The sequence below is a fragment of the Nycticebus coucang genome, chromosome 4 (assembly GCF_027406575.1).
Source record: "Nycticebus coucang isolate mNycCou1 chromosome 4, mNycCou1.pri, whole genome shotgun sequence".
In the NCBI taxonomy this organism is placed as follows: domain Eukaryota; kingdom Metazoa; phylum Chordata; class Mammalia; order Primates; family Lorisidae; genus Nycticebus; species Nycticebus coucang.
The window spans coordinates 83,145,109-83,161,071 of NC_069783.1; the positions used below are offsets into that span (position 1 = coordinate 83,145,109).

General features: G+C 35.5%; 1 protein-coding gene across 1 annotated transcript in view; it reads left to right on the plus strand.

Annotated features, from left to right (window-relative positions):
- The window catches only part of DNAH6 (dynein axonemal heavy chain 6), a 381,781-nt gene that overhangs the window by 80,734 nt on the left and 285,084 nt on the right, over positions 1 to 15,963 (plus strand). The window contains exons 5-8 of the mRNA XM_053587707.1: positions 9,601 to 9,868; positions 12,969 to 13,103; positions 13,218 to 13,338; positions 14,018 to 14,147. Coding sequence (XP_053443682.1) covers positions 9,601 to 9,868; positions 12,969 to 13,103; positions 13,218 to 13,338; positions 14,018 to 14,147 — 654 coding nt within the window. The remainder of the gene's footprint in view (positions 1 to 9,600; positions 9,869 to 12,968; positions 13,104 to 13,217; positions 13,339 to 14,017; positions 14,148 to 15,963) is intronic.

Below are 15,963 nucleotides of genomic sequence, written 5' to 3' on the forward strand. Positions count from 1 at the left end.
AGCTGTATCAACACCCTACCAGAAGATATCCATCCCACACAGAGAAGGGTTTGAAATTATTATTATTATTTTTTTTTTTTTTTTGTAGAGACAGAGTCTCACTTTATGGCCCTTGGTAGAGTGCCATGGCATCACACAGCTCACAGCAACCTCCAGCTCCTGGGCTTAAGCGATTCTCTTGCCTCAGCCTCCCGAGTAGCTGGGACTACAGGGGGTTTGAATTTTTTTAAAGCATTTATAAGAACAAAATTTGAAACAAAGTTTTGTTTTTAGATTAGATTAAGAAACCCAAGAAGCTAAGAATGCAAAAACATGTAATATCTAACATCAGAATGAATCACTATTGCAGAATTACAATTTTGCCAGTTTGTGTGGAAAGTTTTCATTCTACTTCTACTGGGAATCACACAAGCAAAGAAAATCAGTAATTCCATTAGTAGATCAATAGATTAGATAATATAGATTATCATAATCCAAGACATTAAGTTTTACTGCAAAAAAACCATGTAGACATTTCTAACTGCTACATAACAGCACTATTGAGAATCTTAAAATGAAATGTTAGAACTTTGTTTTGAGGAGTATAAAAATAACAGACAAATCTACTGAAGATGAAATATTCAAGGCAAATGAAAAATCATAGAAATACTTTTTAAAAATGTTTCTTACATCTAGAGTTTATTCTAATAACCCTGAGATTCAAATAATACATTATTTTATTCACAGAGGAACTTCTATATGTAAATGTTTCTCTGCAGTTATAAATTAAAAATTCAATAATATTATTTTCAATGGTGACTATCATAAAATCCAAACCACCACATCACCATATTTCTACCGTTTAGCTCTCTACAAAGAAATGAGAGCAGAACACCGCCTTGTGTTGTTTCGTATATAAGTGCATTGGCCATCCAAAGAAGGGTTTGGTCAGGAATTGGAAAATATTTTGCACATGCTTCAACTTTGTACACTTAGTGAAGCATAGTTCTTACATATCTAGGTTACTTAACTGACATGTGAACACTTGAATGAGCTTAAAAAAAATTAAAGAACTGCCACAAAATGTATTAACATACACTGACAAAGATTAAAAATATAAAACAAAAATTCAGCTTTGGAAAAGTGATATTTTAAAAATGGTTCTTTAGTGATTTCTATTTATTGTTATGGATTTGAACCTAAAGAAAATTAAGTCAAATAGAGTAACCTCTTTCTATGTTTGAGAAAAATCTTACCACTATTTTTTAAATACTTACTATGGAAACATTTGATTGGATTTCATATCAATTTCATTATTGCAAGAAATTTCAACACTGTACTGATGAAGGAAAGAAAAGAAACAACTGTTAAAGAATAGCGGTACCTTTGGTGTGTAATTTCAACAGAACAAGTTATCTTAATTTTGGTTAATGGAAAAAGTTTTTATCCATACGGACAAAGCAATAAACCATCTTCTGCCACTTGCTGCCTCCCACTTTTACAAAGTTTCTCAGCAGTGGTGACTACCAAGATTTTAAACAGATCATCATCTCTTGAATAGAAACTCAGCTACTTCGGAAAACTTAATCACAGCTGTGACTACTTATGAGCTAGACATTAATTGGAAATTTTATCTCCCTCATATCTTGTGTTTTTATTATATAATATAAAGAAATTATAATCAATGTCTTCCCCAATGCAGTTTTTATCAATTTGTCTTACAAACTGTTGTCATTCTGTGGGTGTTTTATAACATAAAGTTAAAGAGGCACTAGTCTAAGATTGTAGAACAATTTTCTCCTACATGAGAGTCTGACCTTTGGTTAACTCTGCAGTTCTGTGTTGGGAATCTAGTGGATTCTAACGTGGATCAGTGGCTAGCAAGGGAGATGTTACTGAGGAAAGGATGAAACTTAAACCAAACTTAGTGCAGAAAACTGGAAGCCTGTAAGTGTATACACTGTCTCATGTGCCTGGTGATAGCATGAGAACAATGCAGCACCTGTCCTATTTCCTGGAATCTTTTTATTGGGTGCATAACAGGGCATACATGCAAGAATGTAGTCAGCAGTCAAGGTTAAGAATGAGAGAGGGGAGACTACAGCCTCCAGGAAGTTTGATAAAGGGTAAACAGGGACATAGGGTAATGGAACATCTGAAGAGGCCAGATGGTGCAAGCAGGAGAGAGGGTCAGGGGACAGCAAGTCTTATCTCCTCAGACAGACTTCTCAGCTTCTCTAGTCTAAGCTACTAGTTGATGGTCTCAGCTGCCTGCTCTGCTAATTTCCCCATACTGGGATAGTCACATGGACATTCCCCTGACTGAGCATCTTCAGACTCCTTTCTTCTCAATTAGGAATAAAGGGGTGGCCCACCTATGGGCTTTACCCTGGCTTTTGAAGAGCTCCTGGGGTCTCAGCCTATCTATTCCCACATTCTGTACTCATGGTAAACTAATAAGAGTTAAAATATGGATTATTTCTTGGCAGCATGGCTTATGACAAAAATGATCTAAGTTGGTAAATTACATCTGCATTGGGAAGAACTAAAAATGAATTATAAATACTCAATGAGGAGTTATAGCTTTGGACTTTCCAGTGTATGGGTTCTTCTTATAAGCACATTCCTTGTAAGAACCCTGAAATCTGTGCTGTGAAATTATTGTAAAAGATGTTGGCTCCTGAAGTAATAAAACTTTTAAGCCAGGGTGAATTCTATACACACTCAATGTGCATCTCATCTTGCATTTGAACTGTCACCTGGGAAGATGATAGCTCCCAGGTGGCTGCTATACATGCTGCAAGGACTCACAGAAAAGGAAAGTCTGATGCTGTCCTGATGGCAAGAAGTAGGTCCTGTGCTCTGTCATTCTGAGTGGACAGATACCAAATTTAGTCTATGAAAGTCCTATAAGTTTGAACATTTAGTTGGATTTTAGATGCCCCCTGGTGGAGCTATGGTTGTTTCTTTCTTCATGCTGGTGTAAAAAGAGCCACTGTGGTGTTGGATAATTCCCTTCCTACTAGATGATGGATTTTTACCATATCTATGTAACCTCTCACCTCACGATTATTTTAATTATGTAAGTCCACATCGTGTTCTTTTTTGTTTTAGTCATTGAAATATAAACTTACTCATAATGATAAGGAACTATGAATGCTTCTATAAGGCCATAGTACTAAGTCTTTACAATGTTAGTGTGTGAGTACTGCAACATGACAATATTGACACCAACTCTTAATGTATGCCAAATTTTGTTCTAAATGTTTTATATGTGTTAGCTCATTTAGTCTTCCTAACACCTCTATAAGGCAGTAGGATTGATAAATCGAGTTCACAAATAAAACTGAGGCACAGATTTGAGTAACTCGACCAAGTTCACAGAGCTAGCTGAGTCATGAGGCTGAGACTCAGAGCCAAGCAACTGGACTTCAGAACTCAAGTTCTGATGCACCATGCCTAATATACTCATCCTCATAATGACAACTACTCCTGCATTTGTGTCACACATTGTGCTAGGCTTTGCTCTGGCTACTTTCTGTACATTAGTCTATTTCATCCTCATAAGAGTCTCATTAGAACAGTATCTGTAGTGGAAAGATGAGAAAACTGGGGTACAGACGTATTAGACTTTGCTTTTCAATACTGTTTTGGGATTTACAGATAGGAATTTCAGAACAGTGACTGATATGCCCATCTTTCTTTCAATTATGTGATTTAATCCTCTGTGCAATGCAATTTTAAAGCATTACAAAGTACTGCTTTAAAAAGTAGAAGGTAATGGATACAGCAAACAATTTAGTAGGTCCCTCCTCAAATCCTGAACATCTTTAGGGTCCATAGAAAGCCATGAAAGAGGAGACTATGTCTCCTATACCTGTGTATTTCTAGTAGCATTAGACCTAAATGATGTTTAAAAATGATAAAAATAAATGTGTTCTGGTATCATGTAAATTTCAAACATATTTAGTTGAAGTGTTTCCCAATAAGTGGTTGAGATAATGTAGCAGCCTGTATAGCCTATGGCTAGGAGGAGTGAGAGTTATAAGAAATACTTGTATAGCTCAATAATGGAACACTTTGGTGAAAAGGGCATGGAGAGGGATTTAGCTCTCCTAACAAGCATGAGAGCTCGCGAGACGAGAGCAGTGGTGAATTGGCAGTCTCTACACCTGTGGTGTTGAGAGGCACGAGATCAGCCTTATATTAGGCTGGAGGAGACGGCAGTCAGGGGCATGCACTTTCTATCACGGACTCGCTTACTCTGACTCTGTCTCCTCTTCTGCCTGCAGAACACCAGCACAGCGTCTCTCTGCTGAAGATCACCAAGCTATACTAAAGACTAAGATCTATCTTTCTAAGAAGGCTGCTTTATTCTAAGATTTTCTCTGTCTCTCTCCAGCTAAAGTAGATAGCCTTCAGGCACCTAAGAGAAACTGCACCTGAGCAAGGTAACTTAGCGGTGCACTTCCAGAACCTAGTTAAGCCAGCCAAGACATGGCCAGTCCTGGGCCCTGACAAGCAGTGTCAGAAGTGAGATGTGACAGGATAAAGGTTCTGATTCAGATTCTTTGAAACATGTTTACATGACTTGAGCTGTCAGAACCATATAAACATGTTACTTTCTAAATAATTAAGTTCATTCTCAGATTGTTTCAAGCCTATTATGTTAAAAGTATTTTTTAGCCAGCTTTTAAAATTTTAAATTAAAGCTATTTTTTCTTTTAAACTAGATTATATGTTTAGTGGCCTAGACCAGAAAACACAAATAGATGCCAGCTTGGAACTTTTTCAAATGGCAGCATTCTGGTTTCTGTGTGAAGTTATAACCAATAAATTTAACCTTTATCATGAGTTACACATATTATGTAATAAATAAAAGATCATTTTGAAGCTATATTATCAGAAATTTCATCAGGTTATTTAACATAATGACAATTTTTCATAGGCTAGTCCATGAAGAAATTTAAATCTAATAAGCCAAATTTGAGCTTGGAATCATCAAAAATCCTCTGGTTAATGAAACAAAAAGTAAAAAAAGCATTTATCTTCTCCAGTTTAGGTGAGCTCTAGAGTCCAGATTGTCTCCCTAACCTTCCTTCAAATTCACATGCACAGGAATGTAAACACATTTGCACACACACACACACACACACACACACTCATACACACACCCCTTGTTTCTAGTCTGGACTGATGACAATCTAATGGATGATAGGTTTCATTGCATGCAAAAATCTGTATAACCTAGAGCATTAAGAACATAGTTCTTAACCGTGGCTACTGATTAGAATCTGTCAGGCTTCACTCCCATAAATTACTTCATTGGTCTATGGTGGTGCCTGAGCAGCAGGATTTCTTTAAAACTCACCAGATGATTCTAAGAATCAACCAGGGTTGCATGCCAATGACCTAGAGCAAAAGTTCTCAAGTCTCCTAAAGGACTTGTTAAAACACAGGTTGTCAAGCCCCAGAGTTTCTGATTTAATAGATCTGGGGTGAGGCCTAAGAATTTGCAATTCCATGTGATGCTGATGCTACTCTTCCAAGAACCATATGCTGAGAACCACTGACCCTAGATCACTCTCTTACTATGAAACTTGGAAGTTTCCCCTTAATTATACCTTTGTTTAATATTCTAGGTAAGGGGAAGTTCCTCATCAGCTATCATAACATTGTCAGTTAATTAAACAAGAAGTAAAGCAAGCCTTTCTCCTCCCCAGTTTAGGTTAGATCTAGACTCATTGCATCTTGTTATTGACCTTCATCAAACAGTTTGAGGTTTATAAATGCAGAACTCAAGAAATGGCCCGTTTCTTCCAAGACATTTGCTTACTTACCTTCATTTAATGAATATGTTCAAATCATGACAATAAAACCTATATAATAATGAAAATACTTAGATGGCTTAGAGATGCATAGGGCCACAAGAGCTTGTCTATTTCAGCCTACTATTTTAAAGCAAGTAAGAGATAATTCTATTTCTTGTAAAAATAGGAAAATTCACCAACACAGTGAACAAAGACATAGGCATGCATTCAAGCATGGCCTAAGGTGGACATGGTGAAGAAACCAGTCTAACAAATAAGAGTGATTTGTGTGGACACAGAGGAACTAACGTGAAACAGGAGAAGAGTATCACAAACACCTGGCAGAATAATTAGAGTTTGATGACATGAGTAAGAAGGTATTCAAACTCTTGGGCAGAAGGTTCACATGAGGCAAACTATGTTTCTGCAATACTCGTCTGGTGGACTGGTTTAAGGATGAACAGAAGCACTTTCAGTCTGAAATAACAGATCATATGGAGGCTTTACTGTTTTGGAAAATCAAAGAATTAACTTCAGGGAAAGAAATCTACTTTTTAGAACCTCTATAGGGTATCTAAACCCCAAAGTATGTTCACTTTGAGTTATATCTGAAATGAATAGTAACAGGACAATTTATGACTTGCCTTAAGGGCCTTACTCTTCTCTTACTCCATATAATTCTATCAAATGAGGCACACATAACTTTAGACATTAAGGGAAGCTTTGGAGTCTACATTTCATTTCAGATGGAGACAAGTTCTATAGTAAAATAATTTGACAAGGAACCCCTCGATGCTACACTGAATAGCAAGAAAGCACTGCAGATTTTTTTTCAATTATGAGACAGTAAAAAGCACAGTGAAATGTAGTTTTTTTTAAGACTTTCTTCTCCCTGTGAGCAATTAATTACTCAAGGATCTCTGCTAACTGGATTATAAAGTCATCTTTAGTAGGAATTTCATAGCACAGAACTTGAATTTTTTTTAAATGTTTTATCTTTAGTTCTTAAATGAAGCTTATTTTTTCTGATTATCTCCTCAAAGAAAGGACTTAGTGGAACAAATGATCAAAAGAATTATCCAGTAGACAGCTAATTTGAATCCTGAATGCCAAGAAATGTTGAATGGTCAGTCATCATCATAGGAGTAATGGTTCAACACACACAGCGAAGCCCAGGTGTGCAAGGGGTAGATTTGGGGAGTGATCCATCAGCAACAAACTAGAAGGGCTAAGGAAAATAGATATGATTATAGAGAACTATCTGTGCATATACCTTTTTAATTTCTGCAAAGTTTTTCTTGACCCTACTGCTTTCTCTACTACCAACTGGATTGGGCTTTAAGGCAGTCCCTATTGATCTTTGAGAGAATAATTTCATTAGAGTAGTGAGAAACAAAACCAGTTTTCAAGAACTTTTAGAAGGAATGGATGGAACAGATATGCCTATTGATATACATATTATAAAGGACATTTAGAAGAAGGCAGAAGACATGGGTTGTTAAGTTAAATGGACAGTGAGGTTAAGAAAAAGCCTTCTATAAGCAAAAGGGAAGTCCTGTACATTTTTACCTCAAAGGAAAAGTAACCAAAAAGAGAATTTTAGAAAAGTGAGGTGAAACTTCCCCATCTCCACATGGAAGAAAGTAGGAGAGAGATATGCAGAGGAAAAAACATGGTATGTTGCTTTTCTAGTGAAGGTATGAGTGAGAGCTCACTTTATCTCAGCCTTATTTAGTTTTGTTTGTCTTCAAATAAAGTTAAGTGGTACACAAACATGATTATGTATCAGAATTGGCCAGGTATCACGTTCAGTCTTAGAAAGCAAAAGAATTCTAGTTCTTTGTTGGACACAGAAATCTGGGTTTTTAATAAGCATCTCAGATGATTTCCATGCTTGTATCCAATCTTTAAAAAAAGACTCTTGTGTGTTCATTAGTTCTATGAAGAGTAGAGATGTGTAAGGAAAAGGCTATGGGCTTGAGAATGAAGAAAATATAAATAAAAAGAATTTCTAAAGTGGCACTGAGCACCAACCAGTTAAAATTCAACAACATGGACCACACCTGCCACTGGTAGCAAATCACACAAATCAAGTTTTCCAGACATGCACCAAGGCTCCAGACGGCTATTTGTTCTTGTTAGATGGGTTTGATGTCTGATGTAAATGAAACATCTGAAGTTGATTACAATTTTAGTGGCAAGTGAAGTTTCAGATTTTAGAGAGAATCACTCCCAAAAAATCGTAATTATATCTTCAGATGTTGACAATGGAAAAAGGAAAATTATTTCAAATGTTTTCCATATACTCCACAAGCACAATGCAATACCTGGCATTTTTCCAAATATTTCTGGTACAAGTTAATTAGAAAACAGACACAATGTTAGATAGAGGTATCAGGTAAAAATCTAAGGGGGGGTGTGAAAGTTTCCTCTTGCAGCACTGAAGTAGGAGAATATCCTTAAAGTTGATTATCAGCCCCTCTTCTTTCCATAGCACCAGCAGCCCCGAGCTTTCCCTGTGGTGTCTCATGAACCACTCTTGGTATAGGTTTTCTTTCATTCTGGTCCTGTATGCCATAATTTAAAAATATTTGTGACTCAGTTTTATTAAAACAAAAATACATATTAAAAACTAAAAATTATTTACACCAGTGGTTCTTAGTTTTTTGATTAAGAGAACCAAAGTGTATGAGACTTTTCTAATGCTTTAAAAACTGATCTTATGTATGTACCTAAATTTGCTTATATAAAACAATTCCAGGGATTTCACAGCTAGTTTTAGGGTATTTTAAAGGGCTATAGACTCCAAGTTCAGAATACAGAGCCAAGGACAGCTGTTTTTTACTATAGTGTTCTTGTCTAATCTTTGTCTAACAAACATCACTTTTTGCATAGCTTTAACACAGAAACAATTTCAGGCTTTGTTTTTGCACTTCATCTTTATCTTATTATGCTAAAATTCTCATAGAATCTGCATAAATGTTATTTTCCTGAATTCCTAAATATATTTTAATAAGGTGCTATGTCACATTTCACATTTGTTCTATTATTGAATATTTAAGTTGCATCAATATTTCCTTGTTATATTAATAGTTAAAATTACATTTGTGCTAAAATATATTTGTGCTATAGGCAAATTCTTGTTTTTAAGTTTTAGAGAAGCAGCCCTTTCTTCTCTCACTAATTTGTTTCTTTCTCCTACTAATCCTCCTTTTATCCCCTTCATGCTTTTCATCTTTACTTGATCAATTTCCTGTTACTCATATAGTTAAGAATGCCCCTGATGACAACTGAAAGAAAGATATTATGACCAATTAATTTCCCCAACAATAATTATTTTCTATGTGATACATTGAAATAAATTTTACCTTAATTTCAGTCTTGATTCTAATCTCATTCTTGTTTATTTCTATTCATTTAGCTCTTTCTCATAATTCTTTCAATACTGAGTAGTGTAAAATTCTTTTACAATATTAATACTGAATAGTTTCTAAAGAGCTAATAATAAAGAAAAACTTAGTTCCAGCTTTCATGTAAGACTATTAAGTTTTTAAAATCCATTGCTTGTTTTATTGTAAAAATAGTGTAACTGAAATTATCCACATATTGTGATGGTTGTGAAATCTTTATAATAAGGCAATAGTTATTTAACTCATATTTTCTTAACTAATTTATTTAATCTGAATATTTTAAATTTTAAATAATTGTTTTCCAAAATATGTGTTATTTCTTTAAAAGAATAAGTAATGCAATTGCTTAATTTTGTATTGAATACTTAATTCACTTGTTTCAATTTTTATTTAATTCATAGAGTTGTAACTTACGAGAACATCAATAAAAATGACTACTATACTATTAGCAAAAAGGCAGTGACACACATTTGTAATGGTGACATTGAATTTATTGAAATTGATCGATGGGAACAGGAATATCTATATCACAGAGAACTCACTAAGATTCCCATATTTTCACTTTTCCGGAAATGGAAGGCTTTTAACGTATGGAGGAAGAATGTTCGCTCCAAGAAAATCACTGGATGTCGAAATTCTCTACAAAAAAATTTGTTCATTGTTGATTCTGTATGTATTTATTAATCATATTTTAAAATAACTACTTATAGAAAGAGAAAGTGTGAATGTATAATAGGTGTTGGTATAGACTGTCTGCAAAAAACATTTCTTTTTTTTTTAAGAAAGTTCACAATTTCCATCTTTTCTTGTCATTTAGGAGTCTAGGGGCATGTCTACATTTTGTCTAGGGTTGCAAAATGCAGAAGTATAAGAAGAAAGTTGTATAGGTCACCTTTGTTCAAAATAGCCTCAGAGGTGGGGGTGGGGGAAGGAGAGAGCAGAGAGAGAAAAAAGAAGGGAGGAGTGGGGAAAGGAAGAGCAGAGAGAGGGAAGGAAGGAGGTGGGTGGGGCCTTGGTGTGTGCCACACCTTTTGGGGCAAGACACGATTGTAAGAGGAACTTTACCTAACAAATGCAATCAGTGTAACCTGGTTTCTTTTACCCTCGAAATCCCCAACAATTAAAAAAAAAAAATAGCCTCAGAGTCTTGGATTTACAATCCTTTTCTTGCTATCAGGAAAGTTCTATGTCCGTTTGAGCAAAATAGGATGGTATCCCCTATTAACTCCTCTCATCTTTGAGACACTCTGAGCTTTATGGTCTGGAATAATTTGGGGCTTGTATTCAATGCCTTCCAGTGTATGTGTTCCTCTACAATGGATTCAGGTAGTAAAGAAATTTTTAATATATACTTTGTACAATGAGGGGTGATCATGAAAAAAAGAACTGTTGAAGAACTATTTAAAACCTCTGCCCACTGAATTTCAACTTGCATTAGAAGTTATCTAGTTGGCCCCTCGGAATGAACTAGAATCAGTACTATTATGCTCAGAGTACTGGGTCCTCACCTGTCTATTTCTATGATAGTGAGTTATCACCATCTCAGGTCAGAAGCCTCAAGTTTGCTTTTGACTGGTCATTTCCTTCCCTTTGCATATGGTAATCTGAAAGACTGTTAACATGTCTGTCACACAATACAGGACGTTCAAGGACTCTGGCTAACCTAAACATTTAAGATGTACCATCTTAAGTTATCCATTTCATTGAGCATTATGAGCTGTGAAAAAATATTCTGCCCTTCTTGACTCAAATTTCATTAAGTATGCTTCAGCTACCTTTCATCTTTTACCATGTCTTAAATGCTAGGCATATCATAAATTTGTTACTAAGCATTTAAAATAGTTCTTCCTGGATTAAAAAATTACCTCTATCCATCCTCATAGCATTTTCTGTAATATTACATGCTGGAAGTTATCATTCTTGTTCTCCTTTATTATTATTATTATTATTATTATTAGGGATGCATTGAGGGTACAAAGAATTGGGTTACACTGATTGCATTTGTAGATAAAGTCCCTCTTATAATTGTGTCCCACCCCCAGGAGGTCTGTCATACACCATGACCCCTGACCTTCCTCCCACCTCCCCTCTCTCATTTCCCTACCCCACTCCTTGTATTACCAATACGTTGTTGGCTTTTGTAACATCTTCTCTTGAAATTAGTCCTAAACAGACTAAAAAGTTATCATTCTTTTAAGCTAGGATTGACCTAAATAGCAGACCCATGACAGTGGTTTGAATAACTATTAGGTGCTATAATTACCCACACACATACCACTAGTATTATGTTTACAATTAGTTGACTAGAGTGGTTGATTACCCTACACTAAGTTAAAGGAAGAAATATGAATTTGTCCTTGAAAAGTTTCTTTTTGTGATTTTTTTTAAACAACCAACTTTGTTGGCATCTGGGCCTACATTTTCTTATAACAATTTTAATATATATTCTACGTACCACATAATTCACCCATCTAAAGTATACCATTCAATTATTTTCAGGTTATTCATAGAATTGAATCAATTTTAGAACATATCTATCTCTCCAATAAGAAACTCTATCACCATTAGTGATCAATCTCCCCAACTGCCCTGTCCTCCCCTCCAACTTATTAGCAACCACTAATCTACTTTCTATCTCTACTTTCTATCTCCATATAGTATATGAAGTCATAGACTATAGTCATCCTTCAGCATCCATAGGGGAATGGTTCCAGGAACTCCCAATGGATACCAAAATTCACAGATGGCTCAAGTCCCTTATGTAAAATGATGTAGTTTTTCCATATAACCTATGCACATCCTCCCATATACTTTAAATCATCTCTAAATTATTTGTAATACCTAACACAATGTAAACACTATGTAGATAGTTGTTATACTGTACTGTCCGGAAAATAATGATAAGAAAAACATCTATACATGTTCGATACTGGCACAACCATTTGCTCTTGTTGAATTCACAGATGTGGAACACACAGATGCAGAGGGCCAACTATATGTGGTCCTTTATGACTGGCTCTGTTCACTTCACACAAAATTTTTAAGATTTGTCTATGTTGTAGCATAGCATTTCTTTAATTGTCAAATTATATTCTGTTGTATGGAAATACCTATTTTATTATGGATCCATCTGTTGATGGATATTCAGATTGCTTTCACTATGGGATATTATAAGTAATGCTATGAACAATCATGTGCATGTTTTTTCTGGATATACGTTTTCATTTCTCTTGGGCAGATATACCTAGGAGTGGAATTGCTGAGTACATTAATAATTCTACATTTAACCTATTGAGCAAATGACAGTTTCCAAAGCAACTTGTCACCCACTAAAATTTTAAAGTTAAATTTTGTTTGCTATCTGTCATAGCCTGTTAGATTACTAGATAGGCCCTTCTATTATCTTAATGACTGGCGTCTTAAAGTCCTTAAGGTCACACAGATGTTTCAGTATCCATTAGGCAAACTTAATGAAATTTGAGATATTGCCCAGTTTTCTGTTACTTTCCCTTAATTGCTTTCCTTAAATAGACATGCATTTTCAAAATGAAAAGAAAGAGATTTGGGCAAATTAAATCTGATGAGGACAATTCAAGAATACTTTTAGAAAAAGTTTTCAAAAGTGCTTCTGTTTTGTAGTTGTGGCTAAAGTTAACATATAGAACCATTATTATCTTTAATAACCATTCTTGCTTTTTAAATATTTTTACACATTTAAAATGCAGGATTTTTTTTCACTAAGTAATGATAAATTCTTATTTTCATTCAGTATTTGCGGCCAGCTCTTCTTAAAATAAGTGAATTGTGTTATCAATTGAGTTTCATGGGACTGTGTTATATTGAAAAATGTCACACCTACACCCTACAGGAATTTAAGGCTGTGCAAGTCATACGGCTAGCAGAGGTAAAAATAAATAAATAAATAAATAAATAAATACATAAACTTTGTCTATAACAATATTTTTCCCTATCACTGCTATTTTAGTACCACTAATCATACATATTCATCAACATCTAGGTGATAGAGCGCCTAGAAGAATTTCGAAATGAGGCAAAAGAGGTGGTCAGGAAGGCTTGTCGAGCTGCTTTGCATGCTGCAGGATTTGTTCCTGATGATATGGCATATGGATATTTTGAGGGTACGCAGAAGAAAGAAACTTGATATATCAGAGTAGTGGCTTTCTAATGTATCAGGTCTTTTTTATTTTACTGTTCTCAAGTTTAAATAATGATCCTATTTTTAAATTATTCCAAACTTTTGCTTAATATGTTATAACTTTAATGTGTTTTTGTAGAGGGGGAAAAGAGAAGGTAAATAATTGCATTTTTCACACATTACTCCCACTTGTGTATAGTATTTCTAAACTGGATACAGAATCTTAATTCAAAAACTTTGTATAGTGTACTCAGCACCTCTGTGCTTAAAGGTATACCCAACCTGCTAAGACAGACAATAGGTTTTTTAAAATTAAGGGCCTGGATGGATCACAGAATTGGCCCAGCTGGCATGTCCTAGAAAGGATGACTAAAATGCAGGTAGAAAAAGAGGGTAAAGGTGTCCGTGGGAAAGAGATAGCATATTATACAGATCAAATATTGTTAATGATAATATTACTACACTGTCTACACTCTTGTTGAGCTGAAATCCTTTGATGTGAATTTATTTTTTTTTTTGATAACTAAGCTGTTTTCTGGGGTCTGAAATGCTTCATGATTCAAAAGATTGTTATTGTTTAATTGTATTTGTCTTTTCTTTTAATCACATTGAACAAAATAGAATTTTTATACAACAATACTTGTGCCTTCTTTTACTATTAGATGATGCCAAAACATCGACTGGCCCAGTTCCCACTACAGTATCATTTGAGTTGCCCACTTACGGAGACTCCGAGAAAATGACATACACAGAACAGGCCAGCAAAAGGCATCATTGCATGAGGCTGACATGGTAACTAATCTTTCTTTCAAAAAAAATTGGAGCATTCATCCTTCTCAAGTTCCATTAAAAATTAAACTCTGGAAGGTGATGGACATGTTAATCTGCATAATTTTGATATGTATATCAAAACATCATGTTGTATGCCTTAAATATACACAATAAAAAATTAAAATAAAAAACTAGAATCCTTTCTAGGAAATAATGTTTCATTTCAAAAAGAAAAAAATTAAGCTCTTTTTTGAGGTTCATGAATAGTGATGAGGAATTTGAGGGATATGTGACCTAAATGAATGCTCCAGAAGTCCCCGCCCTACCCAACCGCCAAACCACCTAGCAAACCAGCTGCTTGGAATAGCAAGCTAGTAGAGGCTATGGTGTGAGGCCAAAGCCAAGATCCTCCTTCATCTCTCCAGCTTTGTTTCCCTGTTGCTTAGTCTGGAGTAAAGAGACTGCAGCAGAGCAGGCTGGGGTAAGGAGGAGTCAGGCACCCAGATATTTATGCACCAACTCACGTGATCCTGGAGGGTCCCATCTTTTTGGTCACTAAAGAACCATATGCCGTCACATAACCACACAAAGTTCTACCCTATCCCTGGTGCAGATCTTGCAACTGAGAGTTAGACAGGGAAGTCTTCTTTCTAGAACTTTGCCAGCGGTCTGAGCCTCATTAGCATTAGTTCTGCCACCTGCTTACCGAACTGGATTCTGACCTTGATTGCTCCGGTGTTTAGATTTCCCATCATTCTAAAACCTCATGATTACAAGCAACTCCTGCAAACAAATCATCAACCCTTATCTCAAAGTTGTCTGTGGAACTGTAGAGTTCTAATGATTGTTATTTTATGCTCACTAACTTAATCCAACTTCGACAACTGTCTATTTTAGTGGTTCTCAACCTTCCTAATACAGTTCCTGAGGATCACGTCTCACAGGTTGAGAGTTGCTGGACTCTAATAAATCTTGACTGTGTACTAGTTTATATACCCCTATGAAAATGTCCACAGAGCAACAGAAGTCATTGAAGAAGTTTCTAAGGCTACCCTGTTTCCCCGAAAATAAGACATCCTCCGAAAATAAGACCTACTCACAGGAAAGATAAGATGTCCCCTGAAAATAAGACCTAGTGCATCTTTGGGAGCACACCTTAATATAAGATACTGTCTTATTTTCGGGGAAACAGGGTACCACCATCATGGGCCCAAAGTACTAGAAGCCCTGGAGCTCCTCTTAAACAGAATGAAAACATCAAAACATCCATTGTATACCTTAAATTACTGACTCAATCTTCATTCTAAGCACTAAAGTAAGGAAACATGAAATTTGCACTTTTGGGTTAGCAACAGCTGTCAAACAACATTTATTCAACAGCAGAGATGACAACAATAACAATAACAACAAAACAACAACAAAAAAAAAACAGCCAGGTGTTGTGGTGGGTGCCTGTAGTCCCAGGTACTGGGAGGCTGAGGCAAGAGAATCGCTTATGGCCAAGAGTTTGAGGATGCTATGAGCTGTGATACCACAGCACTCTACCAAGACTCTGTCTCAAAAAAATAAATAAATAGGGTGGCATCTGTGGCTCAAAGGAGTAGGTCACCGACCCCATATACTGGAGGTGGTGGGTTCGAACCCAGCCCTGGCCAAAAAATAAATAAATAAAATAAAATAAATAAAAGGGCAGCTCTTCTGGACAATAAATCTCTGCTATTTAATATAATTAAATGGAGAAATTATGATATTTTAAAATGCAAACACTTGCTTTAGACACACATACTATCAAAAATATGTAGTGAGTATGGAAAACTGAAGCTGCATTTTTTTTTTC